Source organism: Mauremys mutica, chromosome 5 (genome assembly GCF_020497125.1).
Source record: "Mauremys mutica isolate MM-2020 ecotype Southern chromosome 5, ASM2049712v1, whole genome shotgun sequence".
Taxonomy (NCBI): Eukaryota; Metazoa; Chordata; order Testudines; family Geoemydidae; genus Mauremys; species Mauremys mutica.
In genome coordinates, this window is record NC_059076.1 from 140462279 (window position 1) to 140481838 (window position 19560).

The 19560-nt window shown below is 42.8% G+C and overlaps 1 protein-coding gene across 3 annotated transcripts in view; it reads right to left on the minus strand.

Moving 5' to 3' along the window:
• Positions 1-16241, minus strand: part of ZNF638 (zinc finger protein 638) — a 77820-nt gene extending 61579 nt beyond the window's left edge. For all 3 annotated transcript variants that reach the window (XM_045018766.1, XM_045018767.1, XM_045018765.1), the window contains exons 1-2: positions 16115-16241; positions 4548-6171 (exon numbers count right to left, since the gene is read on the minus strand). In XM_045018766.1, coding sequence (XP_044874701.1) covers positions 4548-5969 — 1422 coding nt within the window. In that variant the 5' untranslated portion in view covers positions 5970-6171; positions 16115-16241. The remainder of the gene's footprint in view (positions 1-4547; positions 6172-16114) is intronic.
• Between the last annotated feature and the right edge of the window lie 3319 nt (positions 16242-19560).

Consider the following 19560-nt stretch of genomic DNA (forward strand, 5'->3'; position numbering starts at 1 on the left):
TTATACTATTACCCCTGTAACACATCCAAATACAATGTCATACATCTGATAAAACCCAATGGCCAAGGCCTTCACATCTAAGTGATTTATTGAAATTTTGTTCAGAAAACCTAATTTAAGGTTCAGAATAGTTCAGATGAGAGAACAATTGAATGGAAAACAAATGGATCAGTGGAAACGTATGATATCACTACAGATGAACCCCAAGAATCAGAAATTGAGATTAGTGGTTTCTATAATGAGGTAGAAATGATGCCTGTTCCTGGAGTTTGTAAAATGTTAGATGAAAGAGGCCCATATTGTTATCTGATCACTCAGTTAGTGAATAACCAAACATATACCCAAAGAGTTTGTTTTGTCACTGGAAATTTTATCTGTACTGAAATAATTCCAGTAAATACCATATTGCAATGTACCCCTTCCTATGTTATTAATGTTAATGCCTTTTGGAAATACATGGAAGTGTTTAGTCAATAGATGTGGCATTGTACTTCACCAAAGAGAGATGTGTTAGGATATCGATGGACTGTGATTAATACTACACTAGGGATGATAAAATTCACACTGCCCTTATCCAGCTTTCAGGTCACTTCTACCCATCCTAATTTGTTCCAAAGGGGCTGCCATTAGATTAGCACAGCAAAGAGCCTAGGGTTCCTCTAGAAAGAAGAGGGACTTAGCTGGAACCTTATGGGATGGGGCCAATAGTGCAGCAGCAATTTGGAATATTTATAGAAACCAAGAACATGAAGAGAAATTAGGACAATCAGAGAAAGCCACTGGCCTTATGACTGGCGCACAGCTAACCCAAGTATAGGCTGGAGTTGGTGAGTTACATGTTATTTCCGTCCTTAGTTCTATGACCCAGAAGTTTTAACAGAGACGGTACCGAATATCACTGAGGCTGAGAAGGCATTGCAGTGGGATCTGGCTTGCTCAGAACCCAAGATTTCCGGAATGACCAGCTAATGGCCATTCGGCATGATCTCGAGCATGATGCATGGCCCACTGCCCTTACAGACACTTTAGGAGTACCATCTGATCTGTGGCTATGGAGACATACTTGGAGATTTTCTGGGTGAAAGTGCAGACGTTCCCAGTGCTCCTTCCAAGCATATGGGCTGGTAGGAGGGGTGTGGGCTCCCACATACCAAATCCTGCCGGGTCCACGGGGAGGATGCATGTGGGACTGGATTATTCACCGTGACATCTGGGAGATTAGACCACCTGGTATGACTAATCTATTTTTTGCAAAGTAATGCACATTGGAAAACATAATCCCAACTCTACATCTAAAATGATGGGATCTAAATTAGCTGTTACCACTCAAGAAAGAGATCTTGGAGTCATTGTGGATAGTTCTCTGAAAACATCCACTCAATGTGAAGCAGCAGTCAAAAAAAGCGAACAGAATGTTGGGCATCATCAAGAAAGGGATAGATAAGTCAGAAAATATCATATTGTCTCTATATAAATCCATGGTACACCCACATCTTGAATACTGCATGCAGATGTGGTCAACCCATCTCAAAAAAATATATATTAGAATTGGGAAAGGTTCAGAAAAGGACAACAAAATGATTAGGAGTATGGAACGGCTGCCATATGAGGAGAGATTAATAAGACTGGGACTTTTCAGCTTGGAAAAGAGGACTAAAGGGGGAATATGACTGAAGTCTATAAAATCATGACTGGGTTGGAGAAAGTAAATAAGGAAGCGTTATTTACTCCTTCTCATTGCACAGGAACTAGGGGTCACCAAGTGAAATTAATAGGCAGCCGGTTTAAAACAAACAAAAGGAAGTATTTTTTCACACAATGCACAGTCAACCTGTGGTGTGAAGGCCAAGACGGTAACAGGGTTCAAAAAAGAACTAGATAAATTCATGGAGGATAGGTCCATCAATGGCTATTAGCTAGGATGGGCAGGGATGGTGTCCCTAACCTCTGTTTGCCAGAAGCTGGGAATGGGCAACAGGAGATGGATCACTTGATGATTACCTGTTCTGTTCATTCTCTCTGGGGCACCTGGCATTGGCCACTGTCAGAAGACAGGATACTGGGCTAGATGGAAATTTGGTCTGACCCAGTATGGCCATTCCTACATTCTTAGATCCTGTCCAAATTGTGCTTCCTTAACATAATGTTACCTCAGCATACGTTATTCTTCAGTTCCTGTCCAAGATCATGTGTAAGGTTACTACTGCTGGTGATACAGTGGTTGCTGCACCAAACTCCTAAGGTAACTAAGTTTCAGCAGGGAGAAAAAACAGACTCCTATGTATGTTTAAGTTTATAATTCTGTATAAAACTGACAGCTGCTTTACGTAGCATCCTTTGCTAACAATCACCACTAATAATTTGAACTTGAAATTCAGCTGTCTTCCTAGCAATAATGAAACTAGTCTGCATCCTCTTGGACATACACCTCTACCCCAATATAACATGACCCGATATAACACAAATTCGGATAGAACGCGGTAAAGCAGAACTCCAGCGGGGCGGGGCTGCGCGCTCTGGCTGATCAAAGCAAGTTCGATATAACGTGGGTTTTGACTCCTGAGGACAGTGTTATATTGGGGTACAGGTGTATATTTCCCAACTTCAGAAGAAACTGAGTTGATGGGGATTTTCCCCACTTTGCCATTTCTCTCATCCTCTTCATAGTTCATTATATATCTTTATTTGTTATCATCACTGCTTGCTTGCCTTTCTCCTTTTAGACTGTCTCAAGCTTTTCCTAATTGCCATTTTATAAAGTCACAGTTTGCACCTTGGAGAGTCTGAATCAATTGCTCTGCAAAGTTGTAGCATACCCAAGCTTACAAAAGATTTAAAAAAATTGACCTAAAAGCAAAACATCTGAAGATACAGTTCTACTTTCAGGTACAAAAAAACTTTCAATCATATACTTGTCTTTTCAGCATAACATTTATCATGAGTTCAAAGAGGACAATAAGATGGATGCATAGAAATCTTTACCTTGAAATCTTTCAATTGTAACTGAAATACAAAAAAACAGATGATTTACTTGAAAAAACAGACTAGAAAGCTGAAACCAAAAGTAATATTTGGATTCATGAACTCTTTGAAATACATATGTATAGATTAAAAGAAAGATCTTCGTTCTTTGCTTTTAAAATCTGATTCCTCCCCACCCTTTGTATCTTTGTTTTTCAAAAAAAAAAGGCTATTCAAGAATATTCTGGTTGTTTAGCAACATTTTCTTCTAAGTCACATTAATGAATTGTGAGAAATTCTCAACTGTCCACTCAGCAGCAACACACGTACATTAAATAAGGTTGCAGAATATTCAGGTTAAAAGAACTGTTATCTCCAGTCAATACTTGCAGTTTAAATATTTACTTGAATTTAAAAGGGACAAGCGAGCTAGATACCGAGTAGTTCATATCCAAGAGAATCAGCTACATCTTACTTTAGAAAAGAAAATCACTAATTACGAACCCAGATTTGTTACCACATTCAGCATTAAGTAACATTTTATTTTAATCAGAAGCCCAATTTCTTTTTTTTTTAAGTTTTAACAATTTAACAGAATAAAAACCTATACATACTAAAACTAGAAGCACTGAAGCCCATTAAAAAAGGTATTTAAAATACACTTGTACTCCCACAAGTACAGAAGCTTCTCTTGATTGTCCTCAACCCCATTTACTCCTCTTTAAAACAAGGCAGTAGTAGTGCACCCGGAAATTCTGTCAACGCTTTTCCCAGGTTTTTCAAACTTTTGGTAACACAGTTTAGGCAAATTTAAATATATGAAAACCATGCTGAATTATTTTGCAAGTAGTTTCAAATAAAAATGACTTTCACCCATTTTTTTTTTTTAAATTACTCCCAACATCCTTTCATTTACTCCCCAAGGTCTTCTCCTCCTAGAATATTCTTTCCCCATACTCCCAAACTCCTTGAAGATTATTTTAAATATTGAAATGGTCTTTAGGTTTCAGAATTGAGACCCCAGTTAGATAAATGAAAGCAGTTATCACTCTGAATGTGAATTGGTGCAACATGGTCTTACTAGAGACTGAAGAATAGCTCTGAGAGGTGTTATCTTTGCAACCACTCAGACTGCTTTTTAAAAAAAAAATCATCGGGGGAGGAGGGGGAAGAGACGAAAGAGACAATATGAAAATCTATCCTAAAACTCTGCTATTGTATGGAAATTGCTGTGTGTTTTTCTAGTGGCCTAGTTATGAGGTGTTAAAGAAAAGAATTATTTCTCTGCCAAATATAATATTAAAAAAAAACAGTGCAAAAAGACCTAAGAGACTTAATATTGATGTAAAGAACATTTATGTGTCTATATAGTCATAAGAGCAACAGGCTAGCCAGTGAAGTTATATAGGTGACTGCCAGTATTAATATTTCTAATCTTTTAAAACCCACAGATCAGGAATCATACTGGAGCACAATATGCACAAGCCTCCACAAGTCATCTAATGCATAGTAAAAAACTACTGAATAAGATAACTTGTATCCAACATGGTTACATGTTTGTACAGTAATCTTTGAAAAACACTCACCTTCATATGAGTGCATTCCATGTTACACAGAGAACACATATGTGGAAATATCCTTGGAGATGTAGCATAGTAGTCATTCATCATAGATGGAGTCGGCAGTCTCTTTACCTTCTGGGCAGCAGCCTGTGAAAACACTGGAAGCCAAGAGGCTTTCACAACTCCAAAAGGAGACTTAATAGGAGCTTCAGCTTGTGTCTGGAAGTTCTTCTGACCTGAGCCAATCTGTGCATTAGACTGATTAGTCCCAGATTCATGCTGAATCCTTTCATGATGTCTTACAGCTGCAAGAAGTTCAGCTGAAAAGGGTGGATGGCTGATAGGTGGCATCACAGGTTGGGCCATAGGTGGCTGGGTCAAAGACTGCTGGACAATGGGTGTCATCACAGATTGGGGCATAGGCGGCATAACAGGTGGCATCATAGGCGGCATCGCAGGCTGGCTCATAGGTGGCATCATAGGCGGCATCCCAGGCTGGCTCATAGGTGGCATCATAGGCGGCATCCCAGGCTGGCTCATAGGTTTCACCATTGGGAGTCCTGTAGGTGTCATACATAACCCTGGCACCTTGCCTGTAGCATCAACTGGAAAAAATGACCGAGTATTGGATGAATCACTATGGAAACCCAACTGTTTCATTAATTCCTCAACTGGAAACATCGGGTTACATGTTACATTGGATGATTGAACTGAAATAGTTTGCTGCGGTTGAAATTCTTTCCTGTTCTCTTCAGCTGGTTCTTCAGGATTGTACACACGCACCTCAAGAGGATCTTCAGTGTATCCATACCTGCTTGTGTGCCCATAATCAATCACTTTGCTCTTAACAGTTGAGCCACCCGTTCCACCAACTGTTTCTTTTTCTCTGCTCTGAGAATGTAAATTGGGTAACTGATGACCCATTTTACGCATTCGTATATCCCTCAAAATTAGCGGCATGTTTTCAGGTGTTAACTGATCATCTGGGTAGCGACTGAGTTCCTCCAGATCTTCATTAGATAATCCAAAACTTGCTAAAATACTTGATGCACTCTCTGTTGTATAACGGCTCTGGACATTTGTATTCTGCTCTGTGATCCGGGTTGACACAGGGTGCTTTCGGCTTGTGTTTCCAGTTGGACACGGATTGTTATCCCAACGTGAAGTACGAACCTTTTCCTTTTGCTCTTCCTGTAAGTTTGCCATCTCCTTTGCTTGCCTTGGATCAGTTCGGTGTTGAGTTACCTGAACATTAGTTCTTCGTGATCCTGTCCGCTGTAAATTTTCATGTCCTCCAAATCTTTGTGAAATTCCTTGAGGTGTTCCAGGTGCAGGCTTTCTTTGAAGACCTCCTATGCCACCTCCCCTAAACGCTCCTGGAGGTTTTGAGCCAGATGGGTTAGGTGCTCTTGGCCTCTGATGCAAGTTTCCTCTGGGATTAAACATGGCGATTTTCAGGAATGCCTGATTTAACAAAGCATAAGGTGGTGTAGAATTGTTTGAGGCAGCTGATGTTAACTGCTGAAGAGCCAACTGCGTCTTAATTTGAGCAAGCTGTAAAGGAGGAGGGCCCAACAGAAGTGGACTTACAATGCCAAGATTCAGGGAATTCACAAATGGTGCGAAACTTTCCAAGAACAACACAAAGCTGAAAGTTAAAACACAAATATTGTATTATTTTCTTTTCAACTACTTTGTGCAGTGGATTCCACAATGCAAGCAAAACATTTTTAAGAAGTCTTGAAGCAGTATTTTAATGTCATAGTTTAAAATATACACATACACACACACATTAGAAGGTAGAGTTCTGTGAACAACAAAGTCAAATCTCTTGCTGTAAGAATTCTCATCTATTCCACTGGGCAATTTGTAGTTAAGTGTATTTTGCCAAACACCCATGATTATTATGTTTTACATGAGACAGAAAGACATCCGGCAGTTGTCTTCTCCTCAGCAGCATCTTCTGAACAATGAGTTTTAGATCTTCAAAGAAACCTCTTCAAAGCCACTGTAAATTACCTCACAAAATATGAGCAAATTTTAAAATCCTTTACAAAACACAGGAAAAAGTATGTTACATCCAAATATATTCTGTTACGAAAATTATTAATTACAAAACTACTGGAAAGAAATATAATTGTAAAGGAGAACCTTATTCATGTAGGGTACATTTTTTTTTAAACAAGGATCAATTCACCCATGAAGTATAATGCTCTTATCTGGGAGTAGTTTGATCCTTTTCATTGTGAATACCAGTGTAACTGTTCCCGTGATTAAGGTACTATACCAAAACCCCATTTAAGGGATGCAACAAGTGAATATTTATATTCTGTGTTCAGAAAATTTCAGTAAGAACCTGCACTGATTGTGTACCTGTACAAATAAAGACCATCTCACTCATCTCAAAGCTGAAGCTACTTAAGGCAAGAGCAAAAAAAATAGCACGACAATGGACTCTTCTTTCTGAACAGTAAGCTTTTTCAATTCCAGATGAAGGCACAGACAAATGAATCCTTCAAGATGACAGAGGCACCTACGAATAAGGATAGAGTACAGTCAAAAGTTGCCCAAACTAACCAAAAAATGAACAGCTGCAACTTGGCTCACATTCTTGGGAATAAGGAGTTACAAAATTTGAGAGGTCTTTTGAAGCTTGGAGTCTGAACTGCACAGTTCTGCCTGTACTTACAAGTACATCAACTACTATATTGTAAAGAAGCTAGATCAGATTACAACTTCCTGAAAGTGGTTGTTTTGTTAGTTTCATTTTTCTGAAGTAGTTTAGGTTTCAGCATGAGGTTTTATAGAAGAAATCTCATTGAGAATCCTTCTAAAATATAGCCTGTAACTTCCTTTCCAGTCATTCTCAACTTTCCAAACCAAAACTTCTTTAACAGAGTTGATGTACTGTACTTGTCTCGCCACAGCTTTTGAAGTTTAAAAGCATCATGTTTGAGTTAAGCAAAACAAAAACATTTGAGTAGTCTTTATGTCAGACAGGCAAAGGAAATGAAGAGCTCATCTTTAGGATATAAAAGAAGGAGCTAGCAAACAGGAACAGCTAACAGGAGAGTTTTGTGAGGGAGTTCTCCAGGTGAAGGAGGAGCGATTAGGTAACCCTTGGGGTAAGTTTGTTGTCTGTAGTGTCTGTGTTTGTGGTGTACATGCTGCCTGACTGAAATATACCCTGTGGTCTGTTTGTTTGGGGGACCGTGTTTGTGCTGAGCCTAGTGACCTGCTAGGCAAGGCTGAGAACTTCTTAAGTAGGTTTTGATCCCTAAGCCCTTTAGCACCCATCACCAGGGAGAGGAGCTACTCAGGAAGACCAGAGCTTTAAAAAGCCCCCTGCTAAGCAACCAGAGGAGCTAGGGAACAGGAGAGGCTAACAGGGTAGTTTTGGGAGGGAGTTCTCCAGAGGAAGTGTGAGGGAGGCTAGATACACTTAACATTCCTTAAATTTAAAGCCAAAAATAAAACAAAAGAACAAATGAACCAGCTTCAGGACTAAAAAGAGAATGTAGGCAGAAGTCAAGCAACAGAGTGGGGGCTATCCAGTTTATTGCACCCAATGCAGAATGTCCAATTACCTGCCCTATGGGCAGGTGGTGTATGTGTGCATTTGGTGCAAGGAGCTCCTGGCCCTCAGAGACCATGTACAGGCTTTGGAGACCAGAGTGGCTGAAATGGAGGAGCTAAGTGAGATAGAGACGTACATAGATGAGACTTTCTGGGACACAGTAGAACGGTTCCACCCCCAGTCTGACAGCCTCTGTGCTGCTGAGGAGGATGAAAGTCTCAGGGAAGGAGAACATCGAACTGGAACAGAGGGAAATGATCCCATAGTTAGGATTCTCCCTCCAGATGTTGTTGTGGTATAGAATCATAGAACTGGAAGGGACCTTGAGAGGTCATCTAGTCCAGTCCCCTGCACGCAGGGCAGGACTAAGTATTTTCTAGAGTAGACCATCCCTGCAAGGTGTTTGTCCAACCTGCTCTTAAAAATCCCTGATGGAGATTCCACAACCTCCCATGGCAATTTATTCCAGTGCTTAGCCACCCTGACAGTTAGGAAGTTTTTCCTAACATCCAACCTAAACCGCCCTTGCTGCAATTTAAACCCATTGCTCTTGTCCTATCCTCAGAAGTTAACAACTTTTCTCCCTCCTCCTTGCAACAACCTTTTATGTACTTGAAAACTTATGTCCCCTCTGTCTTCTCTTTTCCAAACTAAACAAACCCAGTTTTTTCAATCTTCCTTCATAAGTCATGTTTGCTAGACCTTTCATCATTTTTGTTGCTCTTCTCTGGATTTCCTCCAATTTTTCCATGTTTCCTGAAATGTGGCGCCCAGAACAGGATACAATACTCCAGGTGAGGCCTAATCAGCGCGGAGTAGAGCAGAAGAATTACTTCTCGTGTCTTCCTTACAACACTCCTGCTAATACATCCCAGAATGATGTTTGCTTTTTTTTTGTGTGTGCAAGTGTTACACTGTTGACTTATCTTTAGCTTGTGATCTACTACGACCCCCAGATCCCTTTCCGCAGTACTCCTTCCTAGGCAGTCATTTCCCATTTTGTATGTGTGCAACTGATTGTTCCTTCCTAAGTGGAGTACTGTGCATTTGTCCTTATTGAATTTCATCTTATTTACTTCAGACCATTTCTCCAGTTTCTCTTGCTGAGGATGCCTCTCCGGGGGAAGGAACTCCAATTATTGGGAAGAGACAGGTAATAGTTATGGGGGATTCGATCATTAGAAACACAGTCGGGTTTGCAATGACCGGGAGAACCACATGGTTACTTGCCTGCCTGGTACAAAGTTCGCAGATCTCGTGAGCTATCTAGATAGTCTTATGTGTAGTGCTGGGGAGGAGCTGGTGGTCATGGTACATGTAGGTACCAGTGACAAAAGGAAGGATAGGTGAGAGGTCCTGGAGGCCAAATGCAGGCAGCTAGGTAAGAGATTGAAGTCTAGGATCTCCATGGTAGCATTCTCTGAAATGCTTCCAGTTCCACAAGCAGGGTCAGTTAGACAGGCAGAACTGCAGGGTCTCAATGCGTGGGTAAAACGATGGTGCAGGGAGGAGGGGTTTAGATTTATTAGGAACTGGGGCAACTTTGGGGAAAGGGGGAGCCTATACAGGAAGGATGGGCTCCACCTAAACCAAAATGGAACCAGATTGCTGGCACTTAAAATTAAAAAGGCTGTAGAGCAGTTTTTAAACAAGGGCTGGGGGAAAGCCGACAGATACAGAGGAGCATGTGGTTTGGACAGAGACATCCCTTAGGGGAGGATCTATTAATGGAAATTCTCTATATCCTAGTAAGGAGGAGAGGGTGGATGATGATAAAATAAGCGTAGGATCTGATGAGAAACATTCAAATGAAAAAGATGCCCATTCAATTACATCATGTAATGGGAGACAGCTAAAAAGTGACAAGTTTTTAAAGTGCTTATATACAAATGCTAGAACTCTAAATAAGATGGGTGAAATAGAGTGCCCCAAACAGCGAGGTATGGCCTGGGCCCCGCCCCCATCCAGCCCCCAGAACACCCACCCCCATCCAACCCTCCCTGCTCTCCATCTGACTGCCCCGTCAAGATGCCCATCCCCTATCCAATCCCCCCTGCTCCTCACCGCCTGACCCTCCCGGGACCCTCACTCCAATCCAATCTCCCTGCTCTACGTTACCTGTGGGGTTGGGGAAAGGGGGGCTCAGTTCTTTCCCTGTGCATTTCCCCTGCTCGTATGGCTGCTCTCCCTAGCAGTCAGGCAGGGCTCACTTCCTGTCTGGGCTTGGCTGCTGGGGACAGGGGCCAAGCAGACTGGGGGTGGAGGGGGCCCCTGGCTTGCTCTGCCCCTGTCTCCGGCAGCAGGGACTAGGCCCCTTGACTGCACCCCTGCAACTCCCAATGCTACTCAGAACTCATCCCCCCCCCGAACTCCCCCTGCTCCCTTCCCATGCCACCATGGAGCAGCAGGTCTGGCGGCGCTATAGCCATGCTGCCTGGCCAGAGCTGCAGCCATGCTGCGCAGGTGCTGGGGGAACTGTGACTGCGAGGGAGGCGGGGGAGCAGAAGGGGAAGGGGCCAGGGGCTAGCCTTCACCCTCCCTCGGCTGGCTCCTCCACAGGCCTCTCCTGACCCCACTCCCTGGCAAGAGCTCAGGGGCCAGAGGGAAGAGGCCTACAGGCCATAGTTTGCCCCACTCTGGTCTAGAAGATACCATCAGAGATGCTTAGTTTTGCATTTCTCAAACTGTGGATTTGTTTCTCCAGAGATAAAACATTTTTGCTGTTAACAAGTATGTTAAATAAATAAATATATAGAGGTGAGAAATAACAGACCTCAACCCTATTGTCCCTCTGCAAATTTGTGTACACAGAGTCACTCCCTTACCTCTCCCTAAAAGTGCAAAGTTCCAAAAACTTCAATGAATAGAAGATTGTTGGGGGCGGACTACATCTGGACAAGGAGAAGAAGTCTGGAGATAAATGTGAGAAGGGAGGGACAGGCAGTAGAAACAAAAGGGAAACAGTTTGAGCAGCATACTCCAGAAGTCTTGAGCTCTTTCTGAGTGTAGCCATCATTGATTTGAGATCTACATACCACCCTCTCACTAGAAGGGAAAACCTATAATGGTAGCAGGCTGTAAGAGAGACTCAGTTTGGGAATATTTTAATTAAGTTCCTCTACCTGTGGGTAAGACAGGCATGCATGCAAAATGCAAACAGTGCAACAAAGAAATGCCAGGCCTGGTTGCCTCAATGAAACAACGTCATGAGAAGTGTTCCTTCTCAGGAGGAAGCTGCGTTGAAGATGATGAAAGGCACATATCTGAACATGCAGGATCTTCAGGTTGGTAAATTTTTTTATTTCATACTTCTTTCTTAAGGACTGCCTGTCTTCCTTCTGGACTATTCTTGAATTCTCATGTTTGAGCAAAAAATATAGTTGTTACTCTATGGTACTATCATTTTAGATGCAGTTGTGATAAAAAATAAATACAGTAGCTGAAACAGGCAGATCTTCCTTTTACAATTTCACCTTTTAAGTAGTAATGACTGTCAGTGAATGCAATGAGTAATACTAAATGAGCAGTATGGTAATAATAATTAAATAACTGCATTGATTTATTTTGTTTAGGAGAATCCATCCTCAACATACAGGATTCTGAAGACTATCCACCTTCAAGATCACCATCATTTTCTGTAGTTTCAGAGTCATCTGCCAATGATAGTGTTTCAGTCACATCATGTATGTCACATAGCTACAGTATATCACCCATAGCAAAAAGAAAAAAACCCTCCATCATCCAGAAACAACCACAGAGAAGTTTGTGATAAGAACCAGCAGATTACAAAAAAAGGTAACTGCCCGGTTGTTTATGCAACAAATTCTCCTTTCCGTATGATTTAACATGGCTCAGTTAAATCACACTTCATTAACATGGCTCAGTCATTAAGATCAGGATACAGTCCACCCAACAGAGCAGATGTCGCAGGCAAATTGCTGGATAAATGAAAGAGAATTGAGCAGTGTGCAAAAGGTTTAGAGGGTGAAATTGTTAACCTAAGTCTCGATGGGTGGAGCAGTGTCCACAATGATCCTGTTGTATGTGCTTATGTCACAACAGAAGAAGGGACTGTCTTCCTTACAGAAACAATTGATACATCAGGAAATGCACACACAGCAGAATACTTATAAGAAATTGCAGTAAAACTCTGAACAAAAATTCAAATGTCTAGTAGGCAGCTTGATCACAGACAATGCTACAAATGTATCCAAGATGAGAAGAAATTTAGAAGAGAGTGAAGAGTCCCAAGCTAACAACATAGGGTTGCAGTGCTCATTTGACGCACCTCCTAGCCAAAGACTTCAGTGTTCCAGAAATAAAGGCTAATGTTGTTGAAATTGCAAAATACTTCCGTAACAGGTATAGCATGTACCTTTGACTAGCGATTTAAATCAATCTGATTTAAATCAAATCCACTCTGCTAATTATTAGTGATTATACCACAGGAGGCCCACATTTTTCCTGTATTCCAGGGAAGGAATTCAGTGACAAAATTAACCTAACTCATTCCCAGGAATGAAAGGAAACAAAACACGACAAGACATGTATTTCAGAAAGCTTGAATTCAGTGATTGCACCTAAGTAGCATATACATTGCTCAAAGTTAAATCTAGTCAAATATTGACATAAGCAATATATCTGATTATTAAACTGAATACATAAACTCAGCACTCCAAACTACCAGCAGATAATGTGAAGTTAACATTAGATACTTATGAGACATGAGATTGCTGAAAGTGACATTTAACAAAACATATCCATCCCCAGATGAGAAAGCATTTTAAGAAACCTTAGAGACTAACAAATTTATTTGAGCATAAGCTTTCATGGGCTACAGCCCACTTCATCAGATGCATGCAGTGGAAAATACAGATATATATAGATATACACACACAGAGAGAACATGAAACAATGGGTGTTACCATACACACACTAATGAGAGTGATCAGTTAAGGTGTGCTATTACCAGCAGGAGAGAAAAAAAAAAAACTTCTTGTAGTGGTAATCAAAATGATCCATTTGCAGCAGTTGATAAGAAGTTGGGTGGGGGGGGGGAAATGAACATGAGGAAATAGTTAATACTAGTTAAACTAAGTAAAACTATTTCCCCATGTTTATTTCCCCCCCACACCCCCGCCACAAGTACTCCTGTTCTTTTTGCAGATACAGACTAACACGGCTGCTACTCTGAAACCTGTCATTTTAAGAAAGCACAACTAAAATTTCTGAAATATGACTAGAACTTGATATGTAATTAGTAATATGCTACTCACTTGAAACCTTTTGAAACTGCTATTTGAGTTCAACACAGCAAGCTGTTATAGAGCTGCACATTAGCAAAAATCAATTAGCAAATAGTACTGAAAGTGGGAAAAAAGCTTTAGTGTAGGGGTTCTCAAACAGGGGGTCGTGAGGTCATTATGTGGGGGGTCACGAGCTGTCAACCTCCACCCCAAACCCCACTTGCCTCCAGCATTTATAATGGCGTTAAATATATTACAAAATGTGTTTAATTTATTGGAGGGGGGGTCACACTCAGAGGCTTGCTATGTGAAAGGTCGCCAGTAAAAAAAGTTTGAGACCCACTGCTTTAGTGTATCCTTAAAACAATTTTTACTATTAGTATATAGACCTATGTGCTTTTCAAAGCCTTTGTTTCCCCTCTGCTAATGTTAAGAAAAGCCCCAATCCTGCTAATTGTTCCATGTGGGCAGACTTCTGTACATTTGCAGCACCCCACTGAATTCCATGGGTCACTGCATACATGCAAAGATCTGCCCACATGGAACAACATGCAGGATCCAGGGCCTAAGTGAGCTGGAGAAAAAGCAATAGCAACACTAATGCTTCCCATCTTAAATATCATGCTTTTAATTATTTTAAAAAACAAGACACCAGCATTTGGCAGAGGAAAGTTTTAATTTGCTGGCACAGAGTGATAAAGATTCAGTATTAATCAAACTTCAGTTCCCCTTAAACTTGAGATGGCCACAAAAAAGTGAGATCTTGACTTGCAGAAGAGCTCTGAACTTGACAAAAATCTTTCAAGAGATGAAAGTTCTTTGAAAGACACTGAACATAACCATAAATCAAGTAGACTGTAGGCTCCTATCAAGATACTTTGGAAATGAAGAACAGGGGAAGAGGAAGCCAGTAGTGTTGAATCCATCCACTAACCCCCTAATGCAGTGGTCCCCAAACTTTTTCTGTCACCCCGCTCCCATCAGTTATGAAATCTCTCCATGTCCCCTCAGGGGCCAGGGGCTGGGTGGTGCTCCCTTCCTGCCCCCTGTGGGGGCTGGCCTGGGCCCTGTCTTGCCCTCCAGAAACACTCCTCTGCACCCCCACCATTTGAGGACCAATGCTAATAAAACCAAATCTACCTCTCCGCTCCACCCCCCACCCCCAACCAATGCAAGATTGTTCCTAATTAGCTCTTGCTGACACATTTTTGAAAATATGAACAGATTGGTCATTTTGGGGAATGGTTTCTTCTAGAGGGAAAAAAAAAATCTAATCCCAACAAATATGTCCCTTTAAGACCCCACAGACAGGGTAGGTTGATTTGAATAATCTATTTTAATCATGTTTTGCATTTGTACAACATTTTAGTTATTTTCCTAAAGAAAGGTTGATTCTCATTAGATAGTAATGATTATAATATGTTGATTGACAACTAAAAGAGCCTTTACGCTAAATTTGGTGCTTCCTTTTGCTATCCAGGATACACTGTATCCACACACATTTATTTAGCAATTATATAGATTAACTTTACTAGATTAATTTTTTACTCGCAAATTGTGTCAAACTATAATTGGATGAAATTCAAATTAAATTAAAATGCATAAATCCAGTATTTTTATTTTATTAAACTACTTTAAATGTGCTGCATACATACAAAAATTGACCAAAACATTTCTGCATTTAAAACGGATTCATTACACAAAGTATTATTAGTGCATTGAACTGATTGCTTATGGTCACCATGTCCTTCAAGATTTTTAGAACTAGTGCCTCTCTCAATTTTTGTTCTTAGATTGAAAGAGGAAAATAAGTTTCTCTCCTTTTTCAACTCCCACCTGGCTTCTTAATGACCGAGTCATTGAACTGAAGTGAGTGAATTAACTGGAAGAAAATATTCCCTCTCCATTTACAGAAGAGGCTAGTACTGCTAATAATTTACGTCTTCAACAAACTGCACATACTGCTTAATATTATTTTCTTGTATTTAAACTTTCTGAATAAGTTTGAATAAATTTGAATATATTTAGGACTTAACATAGATAAGCTATTTCAAAGTTAGTTGTAAAGGTTTATTTTAATAAAAATCTATATTTAACTTAATTTTTAATCCATATTTTTAATCACTGATTTTTGTTCCCCACTCTGCCCATAGCAGATTTATGGCCCAAGATTTGGAACTTCTAGTCAAACAGAACGTAAGTGCCAAAAAAGAAAGCAAACCCCAGACTGAAAGCACACGTGGAAGGTAACCTGAGATAAGTCTGGTCACCGCACAGCTACTAACCCCTTTGGGCCAGGAACGAGCCTCCCGTCCTGCACTGCACTGGCTGCGCTGTGCTACGCCAACACCCGCTATTCTTTACCTTGCCTGGCCGGCCGGTGCGCTCGGGGCTGTGCCGTACCCAGCCTACTGGCCCCCGAAATGTGCAGGGGGAGAGGGCGGTTCAGTCCCCGTGCAGCGTTCACAGCGTGCAGCGTTCCAGTCCCCGGCCCCAGGCCCGACTGACCCAGTAACCCTGACCCAGGGCTGGCACCGCCCCCGCCGCACAGCATTGTGGGCGCGAGACCCTCCCCAACAGCAGCACCCCTAAGGCCGCCCCTCCCCCTCGCCTCTGGGCTCCTCGCTCCGCCCCTTCCCCATCGCCTCCGGGCCGCCATTTTGAGCGTCTCCTCAGCGGCCGCGGCGCCTTCTGCGTCACACAGGAGCTCGGTGGAACCCCGCCGCCGGACTCCCCCCGTACCCGGCCACATGGTGCGGGCCCCATACCTCTCAGGGGAGTGGCGGAGCCGGGTCGCTCCGTGCTCCGCAGCGGCCTATCGCTCAGCCGCCTTGTCCCACCAGCGCAGCGCAGCCCAGCTCGGGCGCCCCTCGGTCAGGCAATGGCTGGCGTTACACCGCTGCGCATGCGCACAACTGAACGGCTGGAGGGACGCGCGCGTGCATCTAGGAGTAACTCCCCGGCGGCCCGCGAGGGGGTGATCGCGACGCAGCCGCAGAACAGACCCCGCCGAGCGTCTGCGCCATGGCATGCCCAATGCGCTTGCGTCAAGAGGAACGGACAGGTGCGCCCGTCGCCAGCGGCAAGACCTGTGCGCGCACGCACGCGCGGGACTGACCTCGTGCTCGTAAGAGGCGGTTGCTAGCGCAGGCGCACTAGCTTCCTAAGTGCCGCCCATTACACAACAATCTCTCGCGCCCGCTGGACACGCGCCGTCTCCCTCTTCCCGCGCGTGCGCGCTAATAGCAGAGCCTGAGCGAGTGCAACCGTGGCGCTAACTGCGCAGGCGTGCCCCAACTCACCGCAGGGCATTATGGAACGCAGGTCCCCACTATATAAGGGGACGGCAGGGGGCGTCTCTGGCTGTAAAGGGCTTTGTGGTCTTATGGCAAGCTGGGCCCTGTGGTGTCTGTTGATATAGGTCCCCTGGCTTGCCTGTGCCTTATGTCTCTAGTACCAACCAGGGACTCCCTTATGCACCCCTTGTAGGGGGTGCCTTTGCTGCCTGCGGCCCACTTTCTATCTCCCTTTGGTCTGGAATAGTTCTCTTTCTCCCTTGGCCCGCCTTTCTTCTTGCTGCCTGCTCCTTGCCCTGTACTTACAAACCTACCTCTGTCACCCTGCCTCTTTTGTTCCTTCCTCAAGACCCCTTGTCATGCTGAAGCCTAGAAATCCTCCTGGTCTGGAATTCTGGAGCTGCTCCCCGCTGCTTTGTGCCTAGCTGCCAGAGATGATTTTAGAGACCCCTTGCTTTCACTCCAAGAGGTGATTGTGTTCTCTTCTTTTCCCCCTCACCCCCCAGGCATGGATTGCAATGCTGGTGCAGAGAAAGAGGAGGATGGTAATAGGTAACACTGCCCCATGTGTAGAGGGCAACTGCTGTTGCTGCAGGATCTCAGAATTCAGCAGTGGTGGTGACTTGGAAGCCTGTCCCTTGACTCTCCTTCTCATGAAAATGATAGGTGTGATCTAGAGAGCTGTGACTCTCACCACTGGTGGTGCTAGGAAGTTCTTGACTTGGGGCATACCTATATGCTCCAGACTCTCTCCTTGATTCCCAATAACAACATGACTTCACAAAATCCCTTTGTGTACACGGAAGACATAAACAAAAGCTCTTTTAAGAACACTCATGTTCTCCTTAAAAAGACCATAATGTCTGCTACCATCCAACTCCCCACCAGGCTATTAACCCTACTCCCTCATTATGTTAAACACAATACCCAAATCACAGCACATGAGACAGCAGAGAATAGGACTTCCTAAAACCAGAGCACCCTCCGGAGCACATCCAAGTGTTATAACAGTACTATGGCTTGCTGGCATTGTGGCACACAGCACTGTGCCCAGTGAGCCTCTTTTGTATTGGTCTAGGCTTCGCATTGGGGGCAGGCAGCACTGTGCTGGCAAACTGGTTCCAGAACATGAGAACGGCCGTACCGGGTCAGACCAAAGGTCCATCTAGCCCAGTATCTGTCTACCGACAGTGGCCAATGCCAGGTGCCCCAGAGGGAGTGAACCTAATAGGCAATGATCAAGTGATCTCTCGCCTGCCATCCATCTCCAAACCCCTAATCATTTTAGTTGCCCTTTTCTGAACCTTTTCTAGTGCTAGAATATCTTTTTTCAGGTGAGGAGACCACATCTGTACGCAGTATTCGAGATGCGGGCGTACCATGGATTTATATAAGGACAATAATATATTCTCAGTCTTATTCTCTATCCCCTTTTTAATGATTCCTAACATCCTGTTTGCTTTTTTGACCGCCTCTGCACACTGCGTGGACATCTTCAGAGAACTATCCACGATGACTCCAAGATCTTTTTCCTGACTCGTTGTAGCTAAATTAGCCCCCATCATATTGTATGTATAGTTGGGGTTATTTTTTCCAATGTGCGTTACTTTACATTTATCCACGTTAAATTTCATTTCCATTTTGTTGCCCAATCACTTAGTTTTGTGAGATCTTTTTGAAGTTCTTCACAATCTGCTTTGGTCTTAACTATCTTGAGTAGTTTAGTATCATCTGCAAACTTTGCCACCTCACTCTTTACCCCTTTCTCCAGATCATTTATGAATAAATTGAATAGGATTGGTCCTAGGACTGACCCTTGGGGAACACCACTATTTACCCCTCTCTATTCTGAGAATTTACCATTAATTCCTACCCTTTGTTCCCTGTCCTTTAACCAGTTCTCAATCCATGAAAGGACCTTCCCTTTTATCCCATGACAGCTTAATTTACGTAAGAGCCTTTGGTGAGGGACCTTGTCAAAGGCTTTCTGGAAATCTAAGTACACTATGTCCACCGGATCCCCCTTGTCCACATGTTTGTTGAACCCTTCAAAGAACTCTAATAGATTAGTAAGACACGATTTCCCTTTACAGAAACCATGTTGACTATTGCTCAACAGTTTATGTTTTTCTATGTGTCTGACAATTTTATTCTTAACTATTGTTTCAACTAATTTGCCCGGTACCGACGTTAGACTTACCAGTCTGTAATTGCCGGGATCACCTCTAGAGCCCTTTTTAAATATTGGTGTTACATTAGCTAACTTCCATTCATTGGGTACCGAAGCTGATTTAAAGGACAGGTTACAAACCCTTAGTTAATAGTTCCGCAACTTCACATTTGAGTTCTTTCAGAACTCTTGGGTGAATGCCATCTGGTCCCGGTGACTTGTTAATGTTGAGTTTATCAATTAATTCCAAAACCTCCTCTAGTGACACTTCAATCTGTGACAGTTCCTCAGATTTGTCACCTACAAAAGCCAGCTCAGGTTTGGGAATCTCCCTAACATCCTCAGCCGTGAAGACTGAAGCAAAGAATCCATTTAGTTTCTCCGCAATGACTTTATCGTCTTTAAGCGCTCCTTTTGTATTTCGATCGTCAAGAGGCCCCACTGGTTGTTTAGCAGGCTTCCTGCTTCTGATGTACTTAAAAAACATTTTGTTATTACCTTTGGAGTTTTTGGCTAGCCGTTCTTCAAACTCCTCTGTGGCTTATCTTATTACACTCTTGCACTTAAGTTGGCAGTGTTTGTGCTCCTTTCTATTTGCCTCACTAGGATTTGACTTCCACTTTTTAAAGAAAGTCTTTTTATCTCTCACGGCTTCTTTTACATTGTTGTTAAGCCACGGTGGCTCTTTTTTAGTTCTTTTACTGTGTTTCTTAATTTGGGGTATACATTGAAGTTGGGCCTCTATTAT